We start from the raw sequence: 25,265 nt of genomic DNA on the forward strand, positions 1-25,265 counted from the left end.
ATTCTGCAAAATAGACTTAATTATATAAATCAAGTGTAATTACCAGGACATGTTGCTTTTAGATACAAACCAGCTAAGAGCAATATTCCAGTCAATTCTCCTGTTTGACAGATCTCTACTGAAAGAAAACCTTCCACCTTCCTTTCAATGAAAGTGGCCAAACATTATTATAATTTAAGTTGCTTCAGTTAAGTTAGAAAACTTACCTGTTTTACTATTTGAAACCCACTATATACTCAATATACTTGTTTGATTATTTCAAACAGTTTCCTTGAGGGGGTGGTGGTGGTGAGAGTGGAGATAAAGAGATTATAAGAATACGAAAATCATCCACCATGCAATATATATTGGTCCAATATATTTGAATGCAAATATACAAGTATTTTTAAAGAAATTGGGGCTAAAATGTGCATTCTGTTATATAACTTGCTTTTCTCACATTAGAATATATTATGCAACTTTTTAATAGTTGCATAGTATTCCACTATATGAACGAAGAATAATTTATTCAACCAATTGCATACTGTTGGTTATTTAGATTCTTTTGTTTTTCTGTTAGCACAGTCTTATTTTAACTTTGTGCATAAATGGTCTGCAAGTCAGATGATTTCTCTAAGTCAACAGAGTGAGCACCTATTACTTTTGCCTGCCCAGCATCCATTTTTCTTCCTTCTGTTAACAGCACTCAATATTCCTTTGGGGAATCCCTTGCCCAAATCTGAGTTAGTGTGTCCCGAGTGGGGATGAGACCACTCCCAACCTCAAGTGAGAGCATTCTATCCCCTGGCCACAATGACTGGTACAAAGATGGACACAATTCCCCTGCCCGGGCCAGGTTAATCCCAGGACTTTCATGGGAATTATTGGGATGTAGGCATTCTTTCCATGAGTGGTTCTAAGCTGGTGGGACATATCTGAAATTGTTGAGCCCTCCTATGGAGAAAGCATACATGACAATGAAGATGATACAGAGGAAAGCAGAGCTGAGAAATGGAGAGAGACCAAGAACTAGCTACACCGGCAGATTTTTCATTTTCATGAGTCAATAAATTCCCTTTTTGGCTTAAGCCAATTTGAGTTAGGGATTCTGGAACTTTGCTTGAAATAATCCTAATTTTAAAAAAATGTCCAGAAGCAGAATTGTATTATCAAATTGCTTTCCCTAGAAGTTGTATCAAGTCCCACACCACCATCAAAGGTGCTTCTTCTATTGCATTTCCAGCATTAAATGTTGTTACTTTGAGAATCTTTGTCAATTTGATTTTTTAAAAGCTTCATATTTTGTGTTTAACTACCAGTGAAGTAAAATTTAATAATTTAATATTTAATAATTTTAAATATTTAATAATTTATTTAAAAAGTAGAATATAATTTGTCTATTGTAAATTGTCTATATTTTTTGCTTATTTTTCTCTATCACCCTATGGCCTATGGATTGATTACAATGATTTACCCTTTGACACTTATGGAATGTATTTTTCCTCTGGATTTTATACTTTAAAAAAAATTTATATTTTTTCTGATTATAAAATATATTTATGGCAGAAATTTGGAAAACACAGTAAAATTCAAAGAAGAAAATAAAAATCACTTTTAATACCACTATTCTAAACACGTTGGGGAAATTCCCTCTAAATTTATATATACATTGGGGAAATTCCCTCTAAATTTATATATAATTAATAAATTATTAGAATATAAGTGAATGTGTTTGTGTATTTATAGCTTTTTAACCTGTTTTGCCACTTACGATTATTTCACAGGAATTTCCCCTTTGTCATTTTTTTTAATAGTATATTTTAAGTTTACATATTTTTTTTTTAAAGATTTTATTTATTTATTTTTCCCCCAAAGCCCCAGTATGATAGTTGTCTGTCATAGCTGCACATCCTTCTGGTTGCTGTATGTGGGACGTGGCCTCAGCATGGCTGGAGAAGCGGTGCATCTGTGCGCACCGGGGATCCGAACCCCGGCCGCCAGCAGTGGAGCGGGGATCCGAACCCCGGTCGCCAGCAGCAGAGCACAAGCACTTAACCGCTAAGCCACAGGGCCGGCCCTCCCCTTTGTCATTAAATAATCCTCTAAATAGATCTTGGATCCTCTCAGGAACCTGAGAAAAGCCACAAACTCACTTTTCAGACAAAAAAAAAAAGTCATATGTAGAAAAGTTGATGCATCATTTCAGAAGGTTCTCAGATTCATCCATGGACCCCAGACTGAGAACTCTGGCTGTAAACATGATACTTAGCATCTGCAGAGCGGTCTCCTGTATAGTGCTCTCCAATTTATTTAACTACATCACATCAGGCTTAGGAGCACGGACTTTGGGGTCCAAAAGCTTGGGTTTGAATCCTGGCTCTATCCCTCCTAGGGGGTGACTTGGCAAATTTCTAACCTTGTTAAGCCTATGGTAAGGATTAAATGAGATGATCCACGTAAAGCCTTAGAAGATTGTCTGCTACATAGTAAGCACTCAATGTAGCTCCTTTTTTTTTTTTTAATTCCCTGATTTTTTCCTCAGGATAAACTCCTAGAAATATAATTACTGAGTCAAAGAAGATACACATTCTTAGGGCTATTGTCATCTGCTACCAAGTTTTCTTCTAGAAAGTATACACCACTAGCAGGATGAGTGAGTGCCCAGTTGACAGTATCCGTGCCACCATAACATAATATCATTTATTTCAGTCTTTTCCAATAGTGAAAAAATGGCATCTAATTTCTTCAATTTAATTTCTTTGGTTACGAGTGAGTGTGAATATTTTTTATGAGTATATTGGTGACTTGCATTCCTTTTTGTGATCTTGTGTGTCTATTCCTATCATTTGCCTTTTTTCCTATTGTGTTGTTTGTTCTTATTAATTTGTAAAACTGTTTTATAAGTCCATGATATTAGCTCTTGGTTTTACATACGTTGCAAATATTTTTTCTCATTTTGTAATTTGCTTTTAATTTTTTTTTTTTTGTGAGGAAGATCAGCCCTGAGCTAACATCCATGCTAATCCTCCTCTTTTTGCTGAGGAAGACCAGCTCTGAGCTAACATCTACTGCCAATCCTCCCCCTTTTTTTCCCGAAAGCCCCAGCAGATAGTTGTATGTCATAGTTGCACATCCTTCTAGTTGCTGTATGTGGGACGCGGCCTCAGCATGGCCGGACAAGCGGTGCGTTGGTGCGCACCCGGGATCAGAACCCCGGGCGGCCACTAGCAGAGCGCGCACACTTAACCACTAAGCCACGGGGCCGGCCCCTGCTTTTAATTTTTTTCAATGCTGTTTTTATTATACCAAAGTTTAACATTTTTACGTAGGCTTATCTACTGAGCTTCCCATTATGATTTCTTTGGTTACTTTTTTGCTCAGGAAGATTTTCCCTATGCAAAGATGAGATAAATTCTAGCCAATATTTTTCTTCAGTATTTTGTTGCATTATTATTGTAATTAACTCTTTAATCTATCTGGAATTAGTTTTGGTGTATGATGTGCAACAAAGCTCTAAATTTATTTTCCCCAAAATAGCATGTTTTCTGAGTGCTATGTTGTTGTGTCTCCCGTCTATGTAATCTCTCCCCTCTGGGTGAGCCAGACCCTCCTTGGTGGCAGCCAGAGTAAAGGGAGGGCAATCAACGAAGCTAAGTGACCCAAGCCAGCTCACCAATGTCACCACGCCTGGAGAACGGGCTCTGTTTCCTAATCCGGGGGTTTTCCCCTAAATAGTGAAGGAGATCAGCGAGAAGAGGGGAGGGAAGAACATCTGCTTTCTTTACATTGACAGCAGCTATATCCCCAGAGAGACAGCAGGTCTACAGGCCCCAAGAAGCCCTCAAGACTGCAGGTGCAGCGTGATCTTGCTGATTTCCAATCCAGGTCCATCCCTTTCTGCTTTTCACTGTTCGCCCATCGCACAAATTGCCTCCCAGATTCCCCGCCAAACCGTGAGAGGAGCTGGTTGGATGAGTTGGTCTGCCTCTAATTACTGCTTACTTAATTTGATGGTGGATTTTAATCTCATTAACATGAGGAGGGGGCAAATAGGAGTGGTGCCTGCAGAGTTGGGCTTCAGCTCATACTCTGCAATTTGTCTTCTTTGCTTATCCCATCCTGTGGTTTCAAGAATGTAAAGGCTCAGCAGTGCCTCCTCCTTATCGTGTCAGTTTCTCCACGTATCTTACCTGGATATACTCACTTGATGCAAATATTTGGGTGGCATGTTTCGTTATACATCTGCACATCTTTCTTTTGTTCACATAAGCCTAAATAAAAACTTAGAATATTTTTGGTCACATCTCACTTCCTTCAAAGCTGTATAGATGTTACTGCATTGTTTTCTTGAGTTTACTGTTTTGGGAAAGTATCAAGGTACGTTATTTTCCTAAAAGCTTGCAGAAGCACTGCCCTCATGGAATTTATGGTCTAACAGAGAAGAAAATAAATTTTTTATTTGTGATGAAAAATGCAATATGCTATGTGAATTTAGTCTTATTTTTCATATTCTGTGTCATTTTCATGAGATTTGGGGAGGAGAAAATATAAACATATAGGCTGGGTCAACCATTGGGAAATGGAAGTCACCCAGTCTCCTCTGGTGTCAGAAAAGGGGCTAGGGACTAGTCCCCAGGAGGAAGAGGAAGATTCACTCTGGGATCTTGGCTCCACACAGACTAACCCTGGGCTAAGACCTTGGTCTAGAAATTCCTCCTGTTGGCTTTCACAGCTCAACTAGCTATCACTTCATGGTCACTCCAGGCAGCCAGATGCCTTCTCAGACGGCTCCACCCCCTTGGTGTGCAGAGAGGTCCCCTTCCTTTGTAGATGCATCTGCTGACTGACTTAAAGTTGTTGGGTCAACATTCCCAAGAACTCTGAATTTGATTAGTTTGGGGATAAACCTATCTGAAGCAGGGAATCTCACCGCTTTCTTTCTTTTCAGTCCCTTAATCCTAATGACACGGCTATGCTCATAACACTTCATAAATCTATGGCCACTGAAATATCCTCTCCTCATCTGCCAATAACTTCCCAAATGCACATTTTTCACGGAGCCTTTTCTTCGCCGAGCTCTTCGTTGCGCTCTTTAACAACGCATCACAGTTCACACTCAGCCAGGTCCTTGTGGGTTTGGTTGATGAGGCGGAGAGTTCCCCGTGCCTCAGGTTCCCCGGGTGTAAACATCGAGCTAATAGCATCTTTCCCACAGCTCTGCTGTGAGAATCAAATGAATGATGCACACGCACTTGGCCAAGACCTGGCTCAAAACCCACCGGTTTTACTATTACCTTCTACTTTAAATCTGAACATAAAAATCTTTATTTAAAAATTGTTTGCAAATTAAAGCCAGATATTGTGTCTTGCTACCAGAGAACCTCTCCTATTAACTCAGGCACCCCTCTCGATGCTCAGGGTTTCAGGCTATTCGAACAGTGTATATGGTGTATGTGCGTGCATAGATAAGCTTCTTATTTTTTTCACTCTATGTGTCTGGGTTTCTAGATTTCATTATCAAAGAGGCAGAACCCATCAGAGAACTTGATCAGCAGCCAGGCACGTTTTTTTCTTCTTCTTGTCCTTTGTCAGGTCTTTGTTCCGCCCCTGGCTACACTCTTAACAGAACCACTTACTGGTGATTAAAAGGAGGGGAGTCGGCGGCGGGGCGGGGCCTGCTGGGCGCGGGGCCCAGCGATTGGGTTCACCCCGGGGGGCTGCGCTGTCTTAAGTGCCAGCCGGCCGGCGTCAGCCGACCCCTGAGTCGGGGACCGACCCGCCGCGGAGACGTCAGCGGCGCGCAGCCGAGGCTTGGCACCGAGCCGCATTTGGCGGCTGCGGCCGGACAGACGGACGGGCGGCTGCGGCGACCGAAGGGCGGAGAGAGGCGCGCGCGGCGGGAGGGAACAGAAACCCGCAGCGCGGGCAGGAGCCGGACCTGCAGCCTCCCTCCGACAGCGCCATGGACGGCGCCGACAACGCAACCCTGCTCTTCGCCCTGTCCTCCCTGCAGCCGGACAACTACACCCTGTCGCCCAATGCCAGCAGCCTGAGCCCCGGCCCGGACTTCCCCGTCGCTCCTGCCTCGAGCGCCGGCCCCAGCCCTGGGCTCAGTCTCGGGCCGGGTCCCAGCGTGAGTTTCAGCCCCGGGCCCACGCCGACCCCGAAGCCGACGGCCAGCAGCTTCGCGGGTGGCGCGGCTGGCCTGGGCCCTTCCCCGTTTCCCCGGCCCGGGGTCCCCCACGAGCCCCCATTCTGGGACACGCCGCTGAACCACGGGCTGAACGTGTTCGTGGGCGCCGCCCTGTGCATCACCATGCTGGGGCTGGGCTGCACGGTGGACGTGAACCACTTCGGGGCGCACGTCCGCCGGCCCCTGGGCGCGCTGCTGGCCGCGCTCTGCCAGTTCGGCTTCCTGCCGCTGCTGGCCTTCTTGCTGGCCCTCGTCTTCTCGCTGAACGAGGTGGCCGCCGTGGCGGTGCTCCTGTGTGGCTGCTGTCCCGGCGGCAATCTCTCCAACCTTATGTCCCTGCTGGTTGACGGCGACATGAACCTCAGGTACGGAGCTGTCTGTTCCTTAGGCATCTTTCACATTCCAACCAACCGCGTTTACAGCCGCGGGCGAAGACGAAGGAGAGAGGAAGGCGAGGCGGTTGGAATGAGGCATGGAAGAGAGAACAAGGAAGTGGAGGAAGATGTTGACGCCTGGGCTTTAGAAGTGAAGGTAGACCCGAAGAGGTAGTATTGTAGGGGGAAGGATCTAGACGGGGACGGAGTAGCTCTAAGGGTCTTGAGGTTTCATCCACAGCTCTGGCAGCATCCTCCCTGAGTGTTGGACTGTCAGCGCAGGTCTCCGGCCACTGGAAGACAAAGGGAATTGGGAAGTCTGAAGCTAGGACTCTCAGGAAATGTAAAAGCAAAATAGAGCTCTTCTCCCCGCTAAATAGAGTCATCTCATACAGAGGACAATATAATTGAATTCATTCCAACAAGTAGTATTCAGCAGCTTTACCATGTCTAACAGGGTGCTTTGGAGGATTAAAAAAGAAAAGAAAGGAAAAAATGTTCCCTGCCCTCGGAATCATCCAGACTGTAGCCAGGTCAATAGGCTTTATAAAGTGGGGGCAGCAGTCCTGAGATTTTGTTTTCCCGCCTGGGGTTCATGTTTCCGTTGGGCTTAGAGGTGCTGCTCTCTTGCACTCCTCTCTGATGGAGGTAGGTTCTCCCCAGACTTCAAGCTGGGGGACTTGCGGTCTCCCCCTTTCCCAATACCCAGTGTACAAGAGAGAGGTTACCCAGTGTACAAGAGAGAGGTTACCCCATGTACAAGAGAGAGGTTACCCCATGTGCAAGAGAGGCTCTTTGGCTCAAAGCCCATCCTGACTTCTGTTCATTCGCTTTTCTGCAGCATCATCATGACCATCTCCTCCACACTTCTGGCCCTGGTCCTGATGCCCCTGTGCCTGTGGATCTACAGCCGGGCTTGGATCAACACCCCTCTGGTGCAATTACTACCCCTGGGGGCAATGACCCTGACGCTCTGTAGCACTCTCATCCCTATTGGGTTGGGCGTCTTCATTCGATACAAATTCAACCGGGTGGCTGACTACATTGTGAAGGTAAGGTCCCTCTTCCCTTTACATACTCTACATACCTAGAGAGTCCTGAGTCTCTGACCCATGGCTGAAATGCTAAGAAGTTTGGGAAAGGGAGAAAGGAAGAAAAGGACTTGTCAGCCTTGCATGGATAAACTTAAAGTTTATGCCACAAAGATAACTTCCACCTTTTGGAACTTCAGCAATTATAGCTTTTATGAAAACAGGTTGATTAAAAACAGCGTAAGAGAACTATCAGTACTCATAGGAGGAAACATATCATGGGGGAAAAAGATGACAGTGTGATTAAATGGCAACATATTTTTCACTAACAAATTGTGTATTACTAAAAATCAAAGCAGATTAAATAAAACTATTTTACTAGAATTTGAGCAGTATTTTATAAATGAATTACTAAATTTTTTAAAGTGGAACTCTAATTCTGAGAAACTCTGTGGAAGTTTCCCTTAAAATGTTTTATTAATTCTCTAAAAATAAGTTGACACTAATAAGACCAAAAGTAATTTAAAAATTACATCATGGCAATATAATATGATACACAAAATATTGGCTTTAAAGCACAAAATAAAATTGGGTCCTGGATAAATAATGCAGAATATATTGCCATCACTAAATGTAGGTTTCTTTTCCTTCCCCATTGCAGTGTTTCAAATGGCTTCTATAGCTAGTGAAAGGAGGGGGATTTCTATTATTTTGTGCAATATTTCCAATATTGTTTTATTTTTAAGAATGATGCTTTTTGTAGCAGTAGAGATTTTCCAATAGTTGACTGGAGAAAAATTTAAATATTTGTAAATTAGGCTTTCTTTGAAAACTCAAAAATTGTAGTAAATAAGAGTAAACCATGACTAGGATTTTCATCTTAGCAAGTTAGTCAAATTAAATATGTAACTAATTACTATAAAATGCACAAGCAGATTCCTTTAGACAAATGAAGAGAAAAAGAGCCTTCCAATATTTCAATTATGTAGATTTAGAAGACATAATCTTTTGTGTTTTACTTATACTAATTTATTTTCTAAAGTAATCTGATTATACAGAGGGGCTAGCTTTTATTAATATGAAAAATAGAGGATTCTTTTGTGCACATGTATCCAACCTTGAGTAAAAGAAATTGTGCTCTAGGGCTGGCCCCGTGGCTTAGCGGTTAAGTGCGCTCCGCTACTGGCGTCCAGGTTCTGATCCCGGGCGCGCACAGATGCACCACTTCTCTGGCCATGCTGAGGCCGCGTCCCACATACAGCAACTAGAAGGATGTGCAACTATGACGTACAACTGTCTACTGGGGCTTTGGGGGAAAAAAGGAGGAGGATTGGCAATCGATGTTAGCTCAGAGCCAGTCTTCCACAGCAAAAAGAGGAGGATTAGTATGGATGTTAGCTCAGGGCTGATCTTCCTCACAAAAAAAAAAAAAAAAAGAAATTGTGCTCTATAATAAATATATATATCTGAATGTAATAAATATACATGTACATGTAAATATATATATTATTTTTGTAATATAGTTATATATACATATATATGTATTATATGTGTAATATAGATAATCTTGAGATGCATTAAGAAATTATTAAGCTTAATCGTTAAGCTAGTACTATTAATGTGATGGCATTTACTATAAAACTCTAGGAATTCTACAAGAAAGTCAATCAAATGAGCTATTTCCATGCTAAAAACAGATAAATATATTTAAGTAACAGACAATTCAATAAGACTGACTAATGGGGCTGGCCCAGTGGCATAGTGGTTAAGTTCCCAAGCTCGGTTTTGGAGGCCAGGGGTTTGCAGGTTTGGAACCCAGGCGTGGACTGACGCACTACTCATGAAGACATGCTATGGTGGCATCCCATATACAAAATAGAGAAAGATGGGCACAGATGTTAGCTCAGAGCTAATCTTCCTCAGCAAAAAGAGGAAGATTAGCAATGGATATTAGCTCAGAGCCAGTCTTCCTCACAAAAAAAATAAATAAATAAGACTGACTGAGTTTAAGGTAAACCTGTCGCTATTCCTTAACCAGCACACTAGTAAGATGTGGTTTATTATATTTTTATACTTTTGCAAATACTTTGAAATGAGCATTCAATGTCAAAGCTCACCCAAATGATTTAAAAAAATTCAAAGGAAACTTTGGAGCCAATATTTTCACAATGAAGAACCGTATTTCCTTTCAAAGCTTTTAATGTGGACACACTTTGAAGCTTCATATAAGAAAAGTTTTTATTTATAATGGTTTGGTTTCTGCCAATTGTACATTTGTAGCATGAGTACCTTATGTAATAATTATCTCAGCATCCTCTAGGGTAGACTTTTTAACTAGCCCAGATAAATTTTAAATAATTTTTTAAAGAGTATAAAGTATATGCCAATCCCACAGACCCCAAAGGGATTTTCTCCCAGATATCCAGGGATCCAGAAGCAACACAAACTGTTCTTCTGGATCTATAGTCTCCCTCACAAACACCCACTCCCTCCTTTTAAAAAACAAGCTAACTAGCAATCTGAAGGAGAAGTAGGAGAGGAATCTTTAGGTTTCCACCTTACTATTTACATAGCCTGTCTTACCTGAATGAGTGAAATGTACTAGTCAGACATCAAGATGATGCAATGTTTTATACAGTCAGTTGTTTTATATCTAAAATCCATCTATTATATATAATAATTCCTAAGCACCTAGCGACTTACAGGTGGGATGTTTCTCATCAACAGATAAAAAAGGACGAAGTTGCAAAATTGAAAAGAATTTCTCACGTCTTGCGTTTACATTTTTTCCTCTTACATAATCTAAGAGTTGTTAATTGTTTTGATATGGCTAACAATTCTGAGATGTAAAGTATTTTGAAGGTTAAAAACATTACACATTAAGTTTCATAAATTTTAGTAGCATTTTTATCTCGTGTAAAACCAGAACTAATTTCTTATGGGAAATGGGGTCCTGTTCGGGGAAAGTAATGTCCATTTGTCCACTCTATGCATCAGACCGTACCTGTTTCTAAGAGGCACATTCACAGATTAAAGGCATGTTCAGAACAGTCAGGACTCCAGAACAGAGTTATATGATGGAGGCTTAAAGCCTGGGGACAGTCTGCCTGGAGAAGAGTAGTCCTCCGCTCATAACTGTCGAAACCTTTTTGCAGGAGGAGGAGTATGGTCTATGTTGCTCCTGAGGGCCTATCCAAGGTTACAGAAGGCAAATTGTCACTAGACGTTAAGGACAGGCCTCCAAACAGAGCTGTCCGACATAGGTCTGGATGCCTCCTGAAGAGGTGATCTACCCATCTCCAGAAATACTCTGGCAGAGATCTCCATTCTGTGCGGGAGGTCAGACTAGATGGGTCTCTTCTTACAAGAGCCTAGGATTCTCTTGCCTGAATTCCTTGAACCATCTCCTTTTTGATGGTTTGTTTATCCATTTTCTATTGCTAGATATCCCTGTGGTCTCTGCTAGTGACGCTGGTGGTCCTTTTCATAATGACTGGCACTATGTTAGGACCTGAACTGCTGGCAAGCATTCCTGCAGCTGTTTACGTGGTAGCGATTTTTATGCCTTTGGCCGGATACGCCTCAGGCTACGGCTTAGCTACTCTCTTCCATCTTCCACCCAACTGCAAGAGGACGATATGCCTGGAAACAGGGAGCCAGAACGTGCAGCTCTGTACCGCCATTCTAAAACTGGCCTTTCCACCACGATTCATAGGGAGTATGTACATGTTTCCCTTGCTTTATGCCCTTTTCCAGTCTGCAGAAGCAGGGATTTTTGTTTTAATATATAAAATGTATGGAAGTGAAATATTGCACAAGCAAGATCCTCTAGATGAAGATGAAGATACAGATATTTCTTATAAGAAACTAAAAGAAGAGGAAATGACAGACACTTCGTATGGCACAGTGAAAGCAGATAATTTCATGATGATGGAAACCACTCAGACTTCTCTCTAAACATGGAGATACACAGAAGCTTCTATCTTGCTGAAATATCACTTCATATTTATGGTCTGTGGTAGTGTATATGGTTTACATAAAGGATAACAATTGGTTCACATTATACATGTAACAATTTTGATCTTCCCATTGTAAGATTGCATGGTATATTAACCAAACGTTTTCACAAATTACAAATCAATGTCGTAATATAACTTGCACCTGGGACTGCTGAAGTGAAGCCTAAAACTAAATGTTTTTTTTGTTTTTGGTTTTCACCATTACCAATTTCTATGACTGTTTCCAACATGTTAACTCTTAGAAAACAGGGTCTTGGAAATGTAGAATTTTGGTGTACTATCTTATATGAAAAAGACAAGCTATATTTGTAAAGCATAATTGAGTTTAATGTAATCGTTAAAAAAAAAAAGTGTGCTCGCTCCACTTGTAAACTTGACACTGTTGAATTTTGACCTGTATTCAGAAAAATCCCAAAACAGGTCAATTAAACAATGAAATATAGTATTTTATTGTCAAAGCTGTATCAAATCAAAGAAAAATTACATTAATGTATTTGATTACTTAATCTAGTATCTATTGGTAAAGAACAGCCAACATCTTCCCAGTGGACAAGCCATTTTCTTTTCAGTTGGGGACTGATTTGCTCTTCTGCTTTTATGTAAACACGCCTCAAATCAATTTATCTTTTGGAGGGATGATTTGGTTAGGAAAATTTGCAGAACTATCCACCTCAGAGAAGAGCAATAGTCATCAGTACCTCGTGGTACTCAACACTACCTCGTGGTCTCCATTGAGGTGGAGAGCGAGAGGGGCGAGAGGACGTTCTCCAGGGGAGAAAACAGTTAGCCTGACTAGATATGGACGAGTGCTTTCCCTATGACCTACTGAAAGGGTTCAATGGGTAGACTTCTCAGAGCAGCTCAGAGATAATTAAACTATAATCTGAGATCAGAGGTAACAGACCCAAAGCAGTTCCCCAAACATTCGCATTTTTGCTCACTAGCCAGAGGCACCCAGCCTCGCCTCAGCTTTCCAGGCTGCGCAGACACCTGGAATAATCAAGGTATGGGGACCACCTGGCTCAGCTAATCCCGGTGATAGTTCTCTTGTTGGAATCCTCTTCACCTCGGGCAAATTCACTTACAAATCAGTTCTTGCATCGCAAAGAAAGCTTCTTTCCAGATCATCTGAGGGCATTTGGGCCGACCTCCCGGTGCAGAAATTTTCCACACAGAGAAGATCGAGGAGGGGCCCCCTCGGCGGGGACGCGGGGACCCGAGCCGGTGGCGGGAAGGGTGCGGGGGGCGCGTAACGAGCGGCAGGGGGGCGGGCGCCTGGCTGCCTCCGCGAGGCCGCCTATTTAGGGCGCGGCGCCGGGCGGAGCAGCTGGGCTGCGCCTATGGCTGCCCTGGGGGACGAGGGGCTGGACGGCTACATGTACCCGGCGTGCGCCCGCTACTCGTACCCGTTCCCCTACCCGCCCGCCGCGAAGGGCAAGGGCACGGCGGGCGGGGGCGGCTGGCGGCACCGGGGCGGGGGCTGCCCACCCGCCTCCTCCTCCTCGTCCTCCTCCTCTGTCGGGGCGGCCTCGTCCGCTCTCCCGGGCTACGGGCAGCTGACGGCCGCCGACTACTTCGACAGCTACCAGCGGGCGCAGCTCATGGCCCTCCTGTCGCAGGTGAGCCCGGGCCTGGCCCCGCCGACGCGCAGGGCCAGCGGCCGCGACGTGGCCGTGCAGGTGAACCCGCGCCGCGACGCCTCGGTGCAGTGCTCGCTGGGGCGCCGCACGCTGCCGCGCAGGGCCCGCGACCCCGGCTCCCCCGCCGGCCCCGGCCCCGCATCCCCGCAGCCGGCCCGCCGGGGCCCCGAGCAGGGCAACCCTCCGAGCAGCGGCCCGCGGCCCGTGCGCTTCCCGCGCACCGTCGCCGTGTACTCGCCCGTGGCCTCCCGCCGCCTCACCACCCTCCTGGAAGGGGCCGGGACAGCGGTGGGAGAGCGAGGGCCGCCCCCTCCGAGGCCCCGAGGTCCCGAGGAGGAAGAGGTGTCGGCCAGGAAGGCGCCGCAACGGCCACAGTTGGAGGAGGAGGAGGACGAGGCCCAGGGCGCGGGGCAGCCGAGCTGGGAAGAGCCTGGCAACGGGCTGGGGCTGCCGCCGCGGGAGGCCCCGGGCGGGGAGGCGGCCCCAGGGCGCGCGCCGAGGAGCCTGGAGCAGGCCCCGCCGGGCGGAAGGGCCCAGGACGGCGCGGGCGAGAGGCCGTCACCACAGAGCCCCGAGCCGGCTAAGGAGCGCCTGCGCTTCCAGGTGAGTCCCGAGTCGGGCTGGGAAACGGGCCCGGGAGAGCCTGGGCGCGTGGGTCTCCTCCTGGTCCGCGGCCCTGTCCTCGCCCGGTCCCTGCTCCGGACGCGTGGAGGCGCCAGGCGGCCTTAGGCGCGGCCGCGTCGGTAGGCCTTTCCGCAGCTGCTGGCAGCCGCAGGTAGCGTCTCTCCCACAGTAGAATTAAATCGTGTAGCCTGTTGTTCGTGGCGGTTGTAAACAGCTTCACAAGTTGGCTGAAGAGACGCTCTCTTAACATCCTTATTCCGAGCATATCCGCAGTATAAGACTGACCGTGGGCATGGGTCCTGTGTTGATCCTGTGTTGTGGATGATTTAGGATGCGTGCGCAGCAGAACATCAGAAGGTGACCTTACTGACAGGAGAGTCGATTCCCAAGGATCCCACTTACGCTTTCGAATTCAATAGGGCAAAGCCGTAACAGTCGACTACTGCGGTCCTGGTCAGCTCTCCCCTGACTGACTTTTGCCCGCGTTTCCCAAGTTTCTACTGAAAGCTAGAGCTACTGAAGTGCCTCCCTTAGGATCTTCCCTTGCTCTCATAAAGCACCCCTGTTCAGAAACCTAATACTGCCTGAGCACTTGGGCTGTTGTGTGTTGCTGCCTGAGAGAGCAGCAGGCCTGGAGGCCAGTTCACACCTGCTGAACCCTACAGGGCAGGAGCCCGCTGAGGACAGTTGTAACCTGGGGAAGTGGAAAAGCTGAAAGGGAGAGGCCTGAAGGCCTTCGGGGTCCCTTCCACAGTCACCCCAGGGCTGTTTGGTTGGTGGGGGGGCGGAGAGCTAATCAAGCATTTTATACATAAGCTATATGTGATCTACGCCACGTGTGAAGTCTTAACCTTCCTGGACTTGAGTTCGCTCACCTGTGAAACTGCTCTAAATGCTCTCCCAAGTTCCTTCCCATTCTTAAAGGCCTAACTCCAAAAACTTGTTCATAACATGTCTCTCACTGAGAGGGAAGAAGAGAAGCTTAAGAATAAGGTAATATTACTTGAGTTTATGGTAAGCATGAATTACGGCTTATTCACAGCTGAAGCCTAGTGCTATTGTTTGGTGGAAATTTACCCAGCAGCGTAGAGAACATGATCTTGGGTGAAGAACTTAAAGTATTTTAGGATGTTGAGTCTTGTACCTTCAGCGTAACCACTTCCATATGTGTATGTTCTAGAATCAGACTTGATCCTACAGAGAAAAGGCCTCCCTTAAAGAATCTCAAAGGTCAGGAACCCTGGATATCTGGCTTTTCCCTTGCCTGTCTGAGGGAAACACCTACTTAGAAATTTGTCAATTTGCTTTGTGAACCAAATTAATGTGGCCTATTAACTTCTGTGGGCCCCATGCTTGCTTATCTGCTTGATTAAGCCATTAGCTCATCTAATTAGTCTCTACAACATAATAACTCAAATCTGATCCTACTTTCCTCCATGATCTGGAGTGACGTTGCCAGTTTTAAGTGTCAGATCTTTCCCAGCTTCTGAAACGAAGGATAATTTAGATGACGTGTTGGTTCAACTCGGGTCTCCCTTTGTTCAGTTCCTAGAGCAGAAGTATGGCTATTACCACTGCAAGGACTGCAACGTCCGCTGGGAGAGTGCCTACGTGTGGTGTGTGCAGGGCACTAACAAGGTGAGGACATGAACTCGCATCTTGTCGGACAGAAGGGTCAAGAGTGTCTTGCTTTAAGTCTTCCTCTCTCCCATCCCAGGTTTACTTCAAGCAGTTTTGCAGAACTTGTCAGAAGTCTTACAACCCTTACCGAGTGGAGGACATCACTTGTCAAGTAAATCAAATGCTTGCATTTTGTGCCTGAGCTAGGGAGTGGGAGAGGGTTTGGGGTAGTTTCTTGAACATGTTTCCTAAGAGAAGCCAGGTTCCTAGTGACCTGAGGTTTTGGTTGCTTTTTGGCAGGAGTTGTAGACATAATACTCGCTTGGGAAACGGGACCTCTGTGTTGGTTTCCTCCTCCCTTGCCAATCTTGGTTATGGTAACATCTTCAGAGACTATCTCACTTGCAATGTGAAAGAATGCTTGCCTTACCTGTGACTCAGTCTAATGGAAGAGAAAGCAAACCAAAAAATACCTGTCTACTAATGTGAGGTGGTAAAGGTTGACTATTTTACCTAAATGCATTTTATGAAGCACATACCTGAGTTAAAGTATTTAGTAGAAGCACGGGGTTTTAAAGTTTGTCTTGCCTGACAGTTTGCAAAGGGAATTTTTTTTAAAGAACATCTAAGTCGCCCAGCTTTATGGGGTAAACTGGTAACATGTTTACTACTAAGCTCTGCACTATGTTAAAGGGCTTAGATAATCTAAGAAGTGACTAAACTTGCCTGTTATCACAGCGAGTGGAGCCTGACTTGCCAGTTCACAGCCTAATCAATGCCCTTGGCTCAAGTCGAACGTTGGAAGCGTTAACACTGTAGGAGGGGTGGAGAGAAATTTGACTGGCGGAGTAGGTTAAAGTTCTCGAGTAGGATGCCGTCACTGCTCTGCTCTTCGCTCAGCAGTTGCCGTGCTGCCGTCTGCCTCAGCTTGAGGTCATTTGCAGCACGTGGAGGGCCACGGTCACCCACTGATGCCAGGCCTCACCCACATTGGCCTCACACCTTAGCTTTCCTGGTCAAACTCCTCTCCCGCTTGTTTGTTCTCTACCCTTCAAGTGCAGGAAAAGATTTCCTCTTAGACAATTGTTTCAAAAGAAACTTCACAATTTGGAATTGAATCCTGTGCACATGGAAGCATGACCGCATGGATAAATACCCTCTATTCCTAACTATCATTACTAGGAAGGGATCCAGACAACAAGATTAGCTAGGGCCTTGCTTAGAGTGCATTCAGTAAGTATTCCAATGGATTAGAAAAATAACTTTGGAGTTCTGGGAAATCACCAAGGGTTTATCTTCTGCATGTACTTCTCATTTCGATTTTTCAGAGTTGTAAACAGACTAGATGCTCCTGCCCAGTAAAGCTTCGCCACGTTGACCCTAAAAGGCCCCATCGTCAAGATTTGTGTGGGAGATGCAAAGGCAAACGCCTGTCCTGTGACAGTACTTTCAGCTTCAAGTATATCATTTAAATGAATGTGTTTATTTAAAAAAAAAAAAAAAACTGCTGGACGTGTGCTAGGGGAGCAGACAAGTGAGCTTTTTCCCTGCCCCTTTCTGCCTCGCCCTTCTCAAGATATGTCATGAAAGGCTGTCATCATGACACAGCCTTTAAAAAAGTATTGCAAAACAATTGATAAATTGCATAAAATCTTGTGTTGTAAATAAAGGTTTGAGAGCCTGTCTTGTGCTAACGGTCTGGGCCTGTCACTTTACCTTTAACGTAATTCATTCATTGCATACGGAGTGGCCAGGCTCTGAGTTGGGTTAGCCACTTGAGAAACAATTGAGAGGGGCTCATGGATGTGAGGGTTACTGCTTAGGTGGGTCTGTAGGGCTGAAGCTCATAAGATATTACTCGAATAAAAAGCTAGCTAACCACTAAAATAAAGCGTTCTCCTTGGGGAGGTGGAGGCAGAGCCAGGTCTTGATGTATAAGGAGACACCTGGGGTTCCCCAACTCAGAACCCTGAGTGGTCGCCTGTTTGTGGAGGGGGCGGGAGGGGCTAGCTTCAGTGCATACAAGTGATCTCAGTTTAGTAGGTAACAAACTACTTGAGGGAGGCTGAGAGAACTAACCTAACTTGTTAATCCCAATGTTACAGTGGTGGAACAGGTGGGGAGGGTAACGGAGTGGCTAAGGGCGGCTTAAATTGGTGAAGAACTTCATCAATGGACTTCCGGTGGTAACTTTTTAAAAAATAGGCCTCTTAAATGTACTTAAAGAATCCAAGTTGGTTGGACAGAGGTAGCTTTAGCCTTTCTTGTCGTTACTGACTGGCAGCTCTAGAACTGGAAAGGGGGTTTTTGCGCCCTCTAACATGGGGATTCCCATCCTCACTGCACCTCCTAGCTTCCTACCTGCTTCTGGAGAAAACACAGGCCCCACCCCCAGAGCTTTCCTGTCGGGGTGGCATTTCCTTGCAAGCCTCAGGGGACTCAAATGAAATCCGAGTTGAAGGCTATTGGTTTAAGGTTACAGAAACCACATAATTAGAGCCAGGTGCTAATTATGCCTCCTTCGAATCTTCTAGCCAGCCCATTTAGGTTAACCCTGACTACCTTAGAGAGGGCCATGCGAGTAAACCTGTTAGCATCTTGGATGCTGGTGTGTAGACAAATACCAGTAATAAAAGAACCTGAAATGAGGTCTCCAGAACCCTTATAGCAAAAGGAAAGGCCTCTGCATCCACATGGACTAGGGCAGGTGCTTGTAAAAACAGATTCCCAGGCCCTTGTCCCTACTGAATCGCTGCTTGGAGGTGAAGCACCCCGGGTGTTGCTTATGCAATTGAAGTGTGAAAACCATCAATTGAGTCAGCCTTGCTTCAGAAAAACACAGATGCCCTTATGGAGCTTCTAACGTAGTGGATAGATGGGTATTCCTGCGTTTAAAGAAGTTCTGGGCCAGCCCCGTGGCTTAGCGGTTAAGTGCGCGCGCTCCGCTGCTGGCGGCCCAGGTTCGGATCCCGGGCGCACACCGACGCACCACTTCTCTGGCCATACTGAGGCCGCGTCCCACATACAGCAACTAGAAGGATGTGCAGCTATGACATAAACTATCTGCTGGGGCTTTGGGGGAAAAAATCATAAAAAGTTCTGCCAAGTGATATGGAAGAGCTACGTAATTAAGTACCTGTAATAAATAGGCGATCTGACTAGGGGAAGTCAGGAAAGGCTTGCCTAAAAAAAACACTTCAGCTGAGCTGAAGTTCACATGAGTTGAATTAAGTGAGGAGGGGAAGGAGAAATTTTCCAGACTAACCTAACATGTGCAAAGGCCCAGGGGTAGAGAAAACCAGGAGGCCACAGTGGTAGAATACTCTGGAGGACAGGGATGGGGATGATGGCAGGTGAGACTGGTAGGACCAGACAAGGACTTCTTAAACCTTGCTCAGGAGGAATGGTCTTAACGTGTCATCAGTGAGAATCTACTGAAAGGTTTTAAAGCTGTGGTGGGGTATGGTGATAGATTCACCTTGAAAAAGAAATAATCCTTCTGGCTATACAGTGGATGCCTGTCAACCAGGAAGGAGACTTGAGCAGATCAGATAAAATGGTGGTGGAGCCAAAGAGAAATGATTGACAAGAACTCGAGGTGTGGGTGAAGGTGATGTTTCATTTTTTTTTCTGTGAGGAGGATCAGCCCTGAGCTAACATCCATGCTAATCCTCCTCTTTTTGCTGAGGAAGACCGGCTCTGAGCTAACATCTATTGCCAATCCTCCTCCTCTTTTTTTTTTCCCCCCAGAGCCCCAGTGGGTAGTTGTACGTCATAGCTGCACATCCTTCCAGTTGCTGTATGTGAGACGAGGCCTCAGCATGGCTGGAGAAGCGGTGCCGTGGTGTGCGCCCGGGGTTCTGAACCTGGGCCGCCAGTAGTGGAGCACGCGCACTTAACTGCCAAGCCACGGGGCCAGCCCATGATATTTTGTTTTAACACCACTGATTTGGTTGAGGGTGGGGACGGGGATGGGGAACTGGTTTGACTCACCTGGCAGCAAGTGGTACAAAATAATGCTCTCAGTAAGCATTTGCTGAATGAATGAGGGAACGATATAAATATACCTGCAATGAGTCCTAAGACAGAAATTAACGGCTTATTATATATGGGTGCTAATCCTTCTTTAAGTTTAATATTGCTTGCTATTAACTTTCTAATAGAGCAGCTAACCCTATTTTACAGTTGAGGAAAGCAAGGATTAAAGTATGTTTTACTGGGCCGGCCCCATGGCTTAGCAGTTAAGTGCTCGTGCTCTGCTGCTGGCAGCCCGGGTTCGGATCCCGGGTGTGCACTGACGCACTGCTTCTCTGGCCATGCTGAGGCCGTGTCCCACATACAGAAACTAGAAGGATGTGCAGCTATGACATACAACTATCTACTGGGGCTTTGGGAGAAAAAATAAATAAAATTATATAAAAAAATATGTTGTACGAGTTAGTGGGCATTCAGACATTGAACAAAGTGGTACAAAAACTCATGAGTTATGGTGATAACTTTCTAGCAATGAGAAGGCACTGTCAAACTATAATCGGAAATTTATAAAATGTGATTTTTTTTGAGATTGAGAGGCTAGAAGGAAATAGCCTTGAATACTGTTATCTTGGGTGTCAAGAGAAGTTATTCTTTTTTTCATATGTCCTACATTTGCTCAAGTGACAGTGGGTTACTTTGAAAATTAAAAAAAAAAATGCCATAAAGTACTATATATATATATATATATTTTTTGTGAGGCAGAGTAGCCTTGAGCTAACATCTGTTGCCAATTCTCCTCTTTTTGCTGACGAAGATTAGCCCTGGGCTAACATCCGTGCCTATCATCTTCTACTTTCTATGTTGGACGCCTGCCGCAGCATGGCTTGGTAAGCGGTGCATAGGTCTGCACCTGGGATCTGAACCCCAGGTTTGATCTGTGAACCCCAGACTGCTGAAGCGGAGCAAGCAAATCTAACCACTACGCCACTGGGCTGGCCCCAATCAAGTACAGTTTTTATTTATTTTTTTCCCCCAAGGCCCCGGTAGATAGTTGTATGTCATAGCTTCCCATCCTTCCAGTTGCTGCATGTGGGACGTGGCCTCAGCATGGCTGGAGAAGCGATGCATCGGTGCGTGCCCGGGATCCGAAGCTGGGCCGCCAGCAGTGGAGTGCCTGCACCCAACTGCTAAGCCATGGAGCCGGCCCTCAAGTACAGTTTTAATTACATTGATTCTATTATCTTCCATTCCTTTAGGTTGTGCTGGTGTGGTGGATGAGCAGTTCTCATAGACCTAAAGGAGGGAAGCTCACCCTGGCTTTGGTGAGTCTGTTCCAAGAGAATGTGTAACTGTTTCCTAAAGATAGGGTAGACTGTGGGTTGTACCATATCCTCCATTTTATATCACTAAAAGTAGAAAATATTTTCTAAATTGTGTAAAAATCCTTTGGCTTTCTATTTTAGAAGCGGCATGAAGAGACTGCCAGATCTCTTCTCTTGGTGTTATTCTACAAACTTAATATCTCAGAATGATAAATTTAGTGGGCAAAAGAAATATGGTTGTAAAGCAAAAACTGGGCTCTGACTGGAACTGAATCATGTGTTTAATAAATTAAGCATTTGATATATTTTGTTAATAAATGCAAACTTTGGATTCAGAGGATGAGGAGCAAAGAAGTATAGGTTTAAGGAGAATCCCATTGCAAAAGGACAATCTTAGTGACTTTGTATTTTCATCTTGATTTCTGCAGGTATATTCATTTTTATTACATTATTAATAGACTTAGTTACATACAAATAAATATGAAAAGGAAATTTCAACTGTTCAAAAAGTTTGCTTTGGGTAATTAGTCAATTTAACTATATTTGTTCTCTCCCCTTTAAGGAAAACTATGTTTAAGAATAATGAAGGTGTAACACTTGAAAAGTTTCTAAATGATGCACACTATAATCATTCATCCTTTCTTAAAATACAACACAAACCAACAGCTACAATGCTTTTTATTTTAACAAAAAGGATATAAGGAGGGTGAGAAAAATAGGGGATGGTAAGATAGGATGTAAAGTGTGTGTCTCTGGACACCATCCCTCTCTTCCTGCCCCACACCCAAAAGTTAGTTATTAAATAATTTAAAGGACACCATTTACAGTACCAGAACACCATCAAAATAATTGTTTTTATCAGGGTCAAAAAATACAGTGATTATGAATGTGCCGTGACCAGTTATGGAATTTTCCAGGTAACATAACTACAGTCAGCAGTCCAACGGCGTGCACAGTGCCTTCAATTAATGCACTTGAGCATAATTACATTTCTGGCAGGGTCCACACCCCCAAGAAAAGGCAAAGCTAAGCATTTCATGTCTACATTCTAAACTCTGGAATCAGAGCCCAGTTTAAAAGAAGAGTCACAGTGGATAAGAGATGCATATAAAAAATACAAGGTGTTCCTTTCAAATCAGAGGAATTGTGGGACTACATTCATTTCTTTTACAAAATGCTATTTAAAAAAGGACAGAGAATCCAGTTCATGTTAGGCTACAGACCTAGACAGTGAATGAGTATATTGCATGTTTTGGTAGTCAGTCTTCAGGCTTCCTTTCATTTTCCCCCATAGCCCCAGGTTCCTTTAGGGTGAAACACGTGAGTCCTGAATACATTTGCATCTCTCTTGAATTCTGCAGACTTCAGAGCGTGCAAGTCATATATTCTACCATCAATGACCACAAGTTTTTTCTTTAGCTTTGTACACCTATTCTTGTATAACAGTGCATTGCACAAATGTACAAGAAAATACTGGTTTTAATCTATACAGTTTCTATAATAATTATGGAGTAAAATAAGTTAACTTTTCTAATGAGAATGGCTGACGGGCAGCATACATCTTTATTTTACATTTTAAAGTCTCTGCAGGCATCTACTTTGGTTAGTTATCAACAATCGTAACATAAGCACTGATCAGAGAACTGAGCAGCATTCCAATAACGTTAACAGATATATTATTTCTTTTTGAAATACTGGGAAAGCCCAGTTTTAAAATATTATTAAAATGTTCTAACATTTACACACTGTGAAGAGTTAGATCTAATAAAATAAAATTTCTTCAAAAATAATCTTGCAGTGCTCTTTTAGGCATGCTCTGAGACGTTATCACCAAACATCCATACCTTGAAAATATGACTATCACATATTCACACATCCCAGCTCACACACACATAATTCCTTATACAGACCAAAAAAAAACAAAACACCCACACCCTTATCCCATGTTAAAAATCAGTGGTTTTTGCAAATAAGTCTGTGTATATCTATCCGACTGGATGTTCTTCATGTAGATGATTAAGCATCAATTGTAGATTATGCTTCTGACTGCTAGAAATCCGAGCAGCCCCGCAGGTCTTCAGCTAAAATGAACCAGCCTCGATTTCAGCCTCATGTCACCTGCTTTCCGATGTCTCAGTATTAGAGGCCATTATTGCAAACGTTCTTAGAATTCCTTTCTTTCTCCAGAAAGTAATGTATTTGTATGCATCACTTTTAGCCCTTTTCTTTTCATGTCAGTTGAGTAATTAAAAAATTCCTCCTTCATACAGTTATTGTGGGAGGTATTGGCAGCTGTTAAACAATTAGATTTTTTCTTCAGATCTTTGATTTTGGCATTCTTACTTTACCTTGATAAAGTTTGACATTAGTTACATCATGGTTGTGGATGCTGCCAGAAAAAGTTATCAGTGAACTGCAAGGGTTCATAAAAGGTGCTTGTTAATATTCTTAATCATCTTCAGTTGAGTTTCTTTCCTGAATGCCTGAAGTTTCTCAGAATCCAGTGCTCACCAAATTTCCAATTGATTTGGCCTGTGCTAGAAGCTGGTATGATTGCACCATGCGTAGAGCCTCTCTTATTTCTAGATTAAGTTCCATCAGTTTGTAGTTGGCTTCTGACATGTCCAGGTCGGAGCCTATAACTGCAAAGCTTCCTGTCTGGCCCAGCGTCTGGTGATGGAAATATATGTGTAACAGTGTCTGCACAGGGTCATCTTCACAACTGCCAAAGATATCATTGGGCCAGAGAGACCTGAAAATAAACAACATTTTTAAGTCCTGAGACTCACTCAAGCAATTACAAAGATTAACTCCATTTTAAGTTAATATCTATAACAACAAAATTTCCTTGTGAATCACTGAGAATCTGTTTTAATATTTGAGCAAATATCTTAAAGTATCACTGAGAGTAAACAAAATCTGAAATTGGTGTCATTTCAGTGATAACTGTAGAAAATAAAGTCATGCCTTCCTTTCACAAAGACATGATATTGAAACATCAAATTGAAAACCAAAACCTAATCATTGTAAACTCCCAGTCTGGGTATAAAGGCATCACTTTTAAATCCCTTCACGTTTTACCTGAAAGCTTTTACTTGTGCTACAGCTGATAGAAATTCCTTATTTTTCAAAGTTTCAATTAAAGAATGAATGGCTGTTTCGATAGTAGTTTGTGCAGCTTTGGAAATGTCAATTTCTTCGTTTTCCGAAGCAGACTCAGCTTCTTTGAGGGTACTTTCCAGTTGGGCAATTTCCTCGGACATATTGATGACCTAAAACAAATCAATACACCTGAAAAGGATCTATTTGTATATTCAGTAATAAAAAGAGCATTTAATTGGCTGTGAAGATACAGCTGATGGTAGTAGTATTATCTCTTATTTTTAAGATTATTTTCGAATGTTAAACTTAGTGGTTAAGGGCACTGAATATTTCAAGTTCTCTATTCAGTAGGGATAAATAATTTCAGTCACCAAATAGTGGTCTTTAAATACTCTTGATAAAACAACAGGTTGTAATAAACAGGTTGTAACCAATGTTTATATTGCTTTTAACATATGGTATAGACTACATCTTGGGTAGTAAAAATACATTTTCTGTTATGGGGGGCATCATGAAAAATTTTGACAGTAAAGTCTATATTTTAAAAGGTTATTTACCCCGGGTATTTTATTAAAAACCAGTATGTGTGCATATATATTTTTAATTGATTTAACGTAAAAAAATTAAATCATTTCCCCAGTGACAGTTTCAGTATCAGTGGTTGACCAGGGGGGAAAAAAAGACTAAAGTCACTACCTTTGAACCTATTCATAACATGATTTCCAACATTCAAAGTGTTTTTTGACACATTTATTCTTGTGTTAATTACTAGAACTACAGAAACATATGGACAAGATGTTAGGGGATTTCACAATATGATTTTATGTCTTCATTGAATTGATATGCTTTACTTGACTTCTGATTACAGACGATCTCTTGCTGCTAGTGCAACCTTTAAGGTCTTGAACCTTTTAAGACAGCTGGCTATCTCCTGTCTTATTTACTAATAGGTCCTGAAATAGCACATCATTTCAAAAAACAATTCTGAAAAAGATTCACTATAAGTGACTTTTGACATAAGCTCTCCTACAAGAAATATACGTATTGTATATATTTTAATTATCTAGAATCAGTTACTGATGCCTAGTATAACTGAATATTTACCTCTGCTTCATTTTTTATTGTATTTACTTGGTTGATAAGTTTACAGTAGGCTTGGAACAGAAGCAGCAGTTGAAAATGCAATTTGTATAACCTTCGGCAGAGCTCCAGTTCCTAGAAATAAATAACAATGTATTAAGTTTATGTGCTATTTTCCATGATATTTGAGTATATGTTATATTTCCAATAAAAATTTATAAATGTTAAAATTGTCTTGGCATTTATTTTTCTGTAGTAAGCAAGTTAATATGATATGAAGCTGATGAAAGACAGATGAAAGATGCT

The 25,265-nt window shown here is 43.4% G+C and overlaps 3 protein-coding genes across 14 annotated transcripts in view; 2 read left to right on the forward strand and 1 right to left on the reverse strand.

Moving 5' to 3' along the window:
* Positions 1 to 5,796: 5,796 nt before the first annotated feature.
* On the forward strand, positions 5,797 to 12,100 carry SLC10A4 (solute carrier family 10 member 4). The gene is made up of 3 exons (XM_004419045.3): positions 5,797 to 6,537; positions 7,388 to 7,598; positions 11,022 to 12,100. The coding sequence occupies exons 1-3, from the start codon at positions 5,942 to 5,944 to the stop codon at positions 11,532 to 11,534; spliced, it is 1,320 nt and encodes a 439-aa protein (XP_004419102.1). The 5' UTR covers positions 5,797 to 5,941; the 3' UTR covers positions 11,535 to 12,100.
* An 836-nt stretch (positions 12,101 to 12,936) lies between these two features.
* Positions 12,937 to 17,267, forward strand: ZAR1 (zygote arrest 1). Of its 3 annotated transcripts, none has more exons than XM_087434689.1 (5): positions 12,937 to 13,669; positions 13,754 to 13,839; positions 15,406 to 15,498; positions 15,557 to 15,652; positions 16,809 to 17,267. In XM_087434689.1, exons 1-5 carry the CDS (start codon positions 12,937 to 12,939, stop codon positions 16,950 to 16,952), a joined length of 1,152 nt encoding a protein of 383 aa, XP_087290815.1. In that variant the 3' UTR covers positions 16,953 to 17,267. The 3 variants fall into 3 exon arrangements, with proteins under 3 accessions (XP_087290815.1, XP_087290816.1, XP_004419103.2); XM_087434690.1 differs by having other exon boundaries at positions 12,937 to 13,639; positions 13,724 to 13,839; positions 15,578 to 15,652; XM_004419046.2 differs by having other exon boundaries at positions 12,937 to 13,839; positions 15,578 to 15,652.
* Positions 17,268 to 21,438: 4,171 nt separating this feature from the next.
* FRYL (FRY like transcription coactivator) overlaps positions 21,439 to 25,265 on the reverse strand; it is a 248,264-nt gene continuing 244,437 nt past the window's right edge. For all 10 annotated transcript variants that reach the window (XM_087434284.1, XM_087434283.1, XM_087434278.1 and 7 more), the window contains 3 exons: positions 24,984 to 25,094; positions 23,859 to 24,049; positions 21,439 to 23,529 (listed from right to left, as the gene is read on the reverse strand). In XM_087434284.1, the coding sequence (XP_087290410.1) occupies positions 23,271 to 23,529; positions 23,859 to 24,049; positions 24,984 to 25,094 (561 nt within the window). In that variant the 3' untranslated portion in view covers positions 21,439 to 23,270. The remainder of the gene's footprint in view (positions 23,530 to 23,858; positions 24,050 to 24,983; positions 25,095 to 25,265) is intronic.

The sequence above is a fragment of the Ceratotherium simum genome, chromosome 8 (assembly GCF_057802395.1).
Source record: "Ceratotherium simum simum isolate JZ-2026a chromosome 8, ASM5780239v1, whole genome shotgun sequence".
Classification (NCBI taxonomy): Eukaryota; Metazoa; Chordata; class Mammalia; order Perissodactyla; family Rhinocerotidae; genus Ceratotherium; species Ceratotherium simum.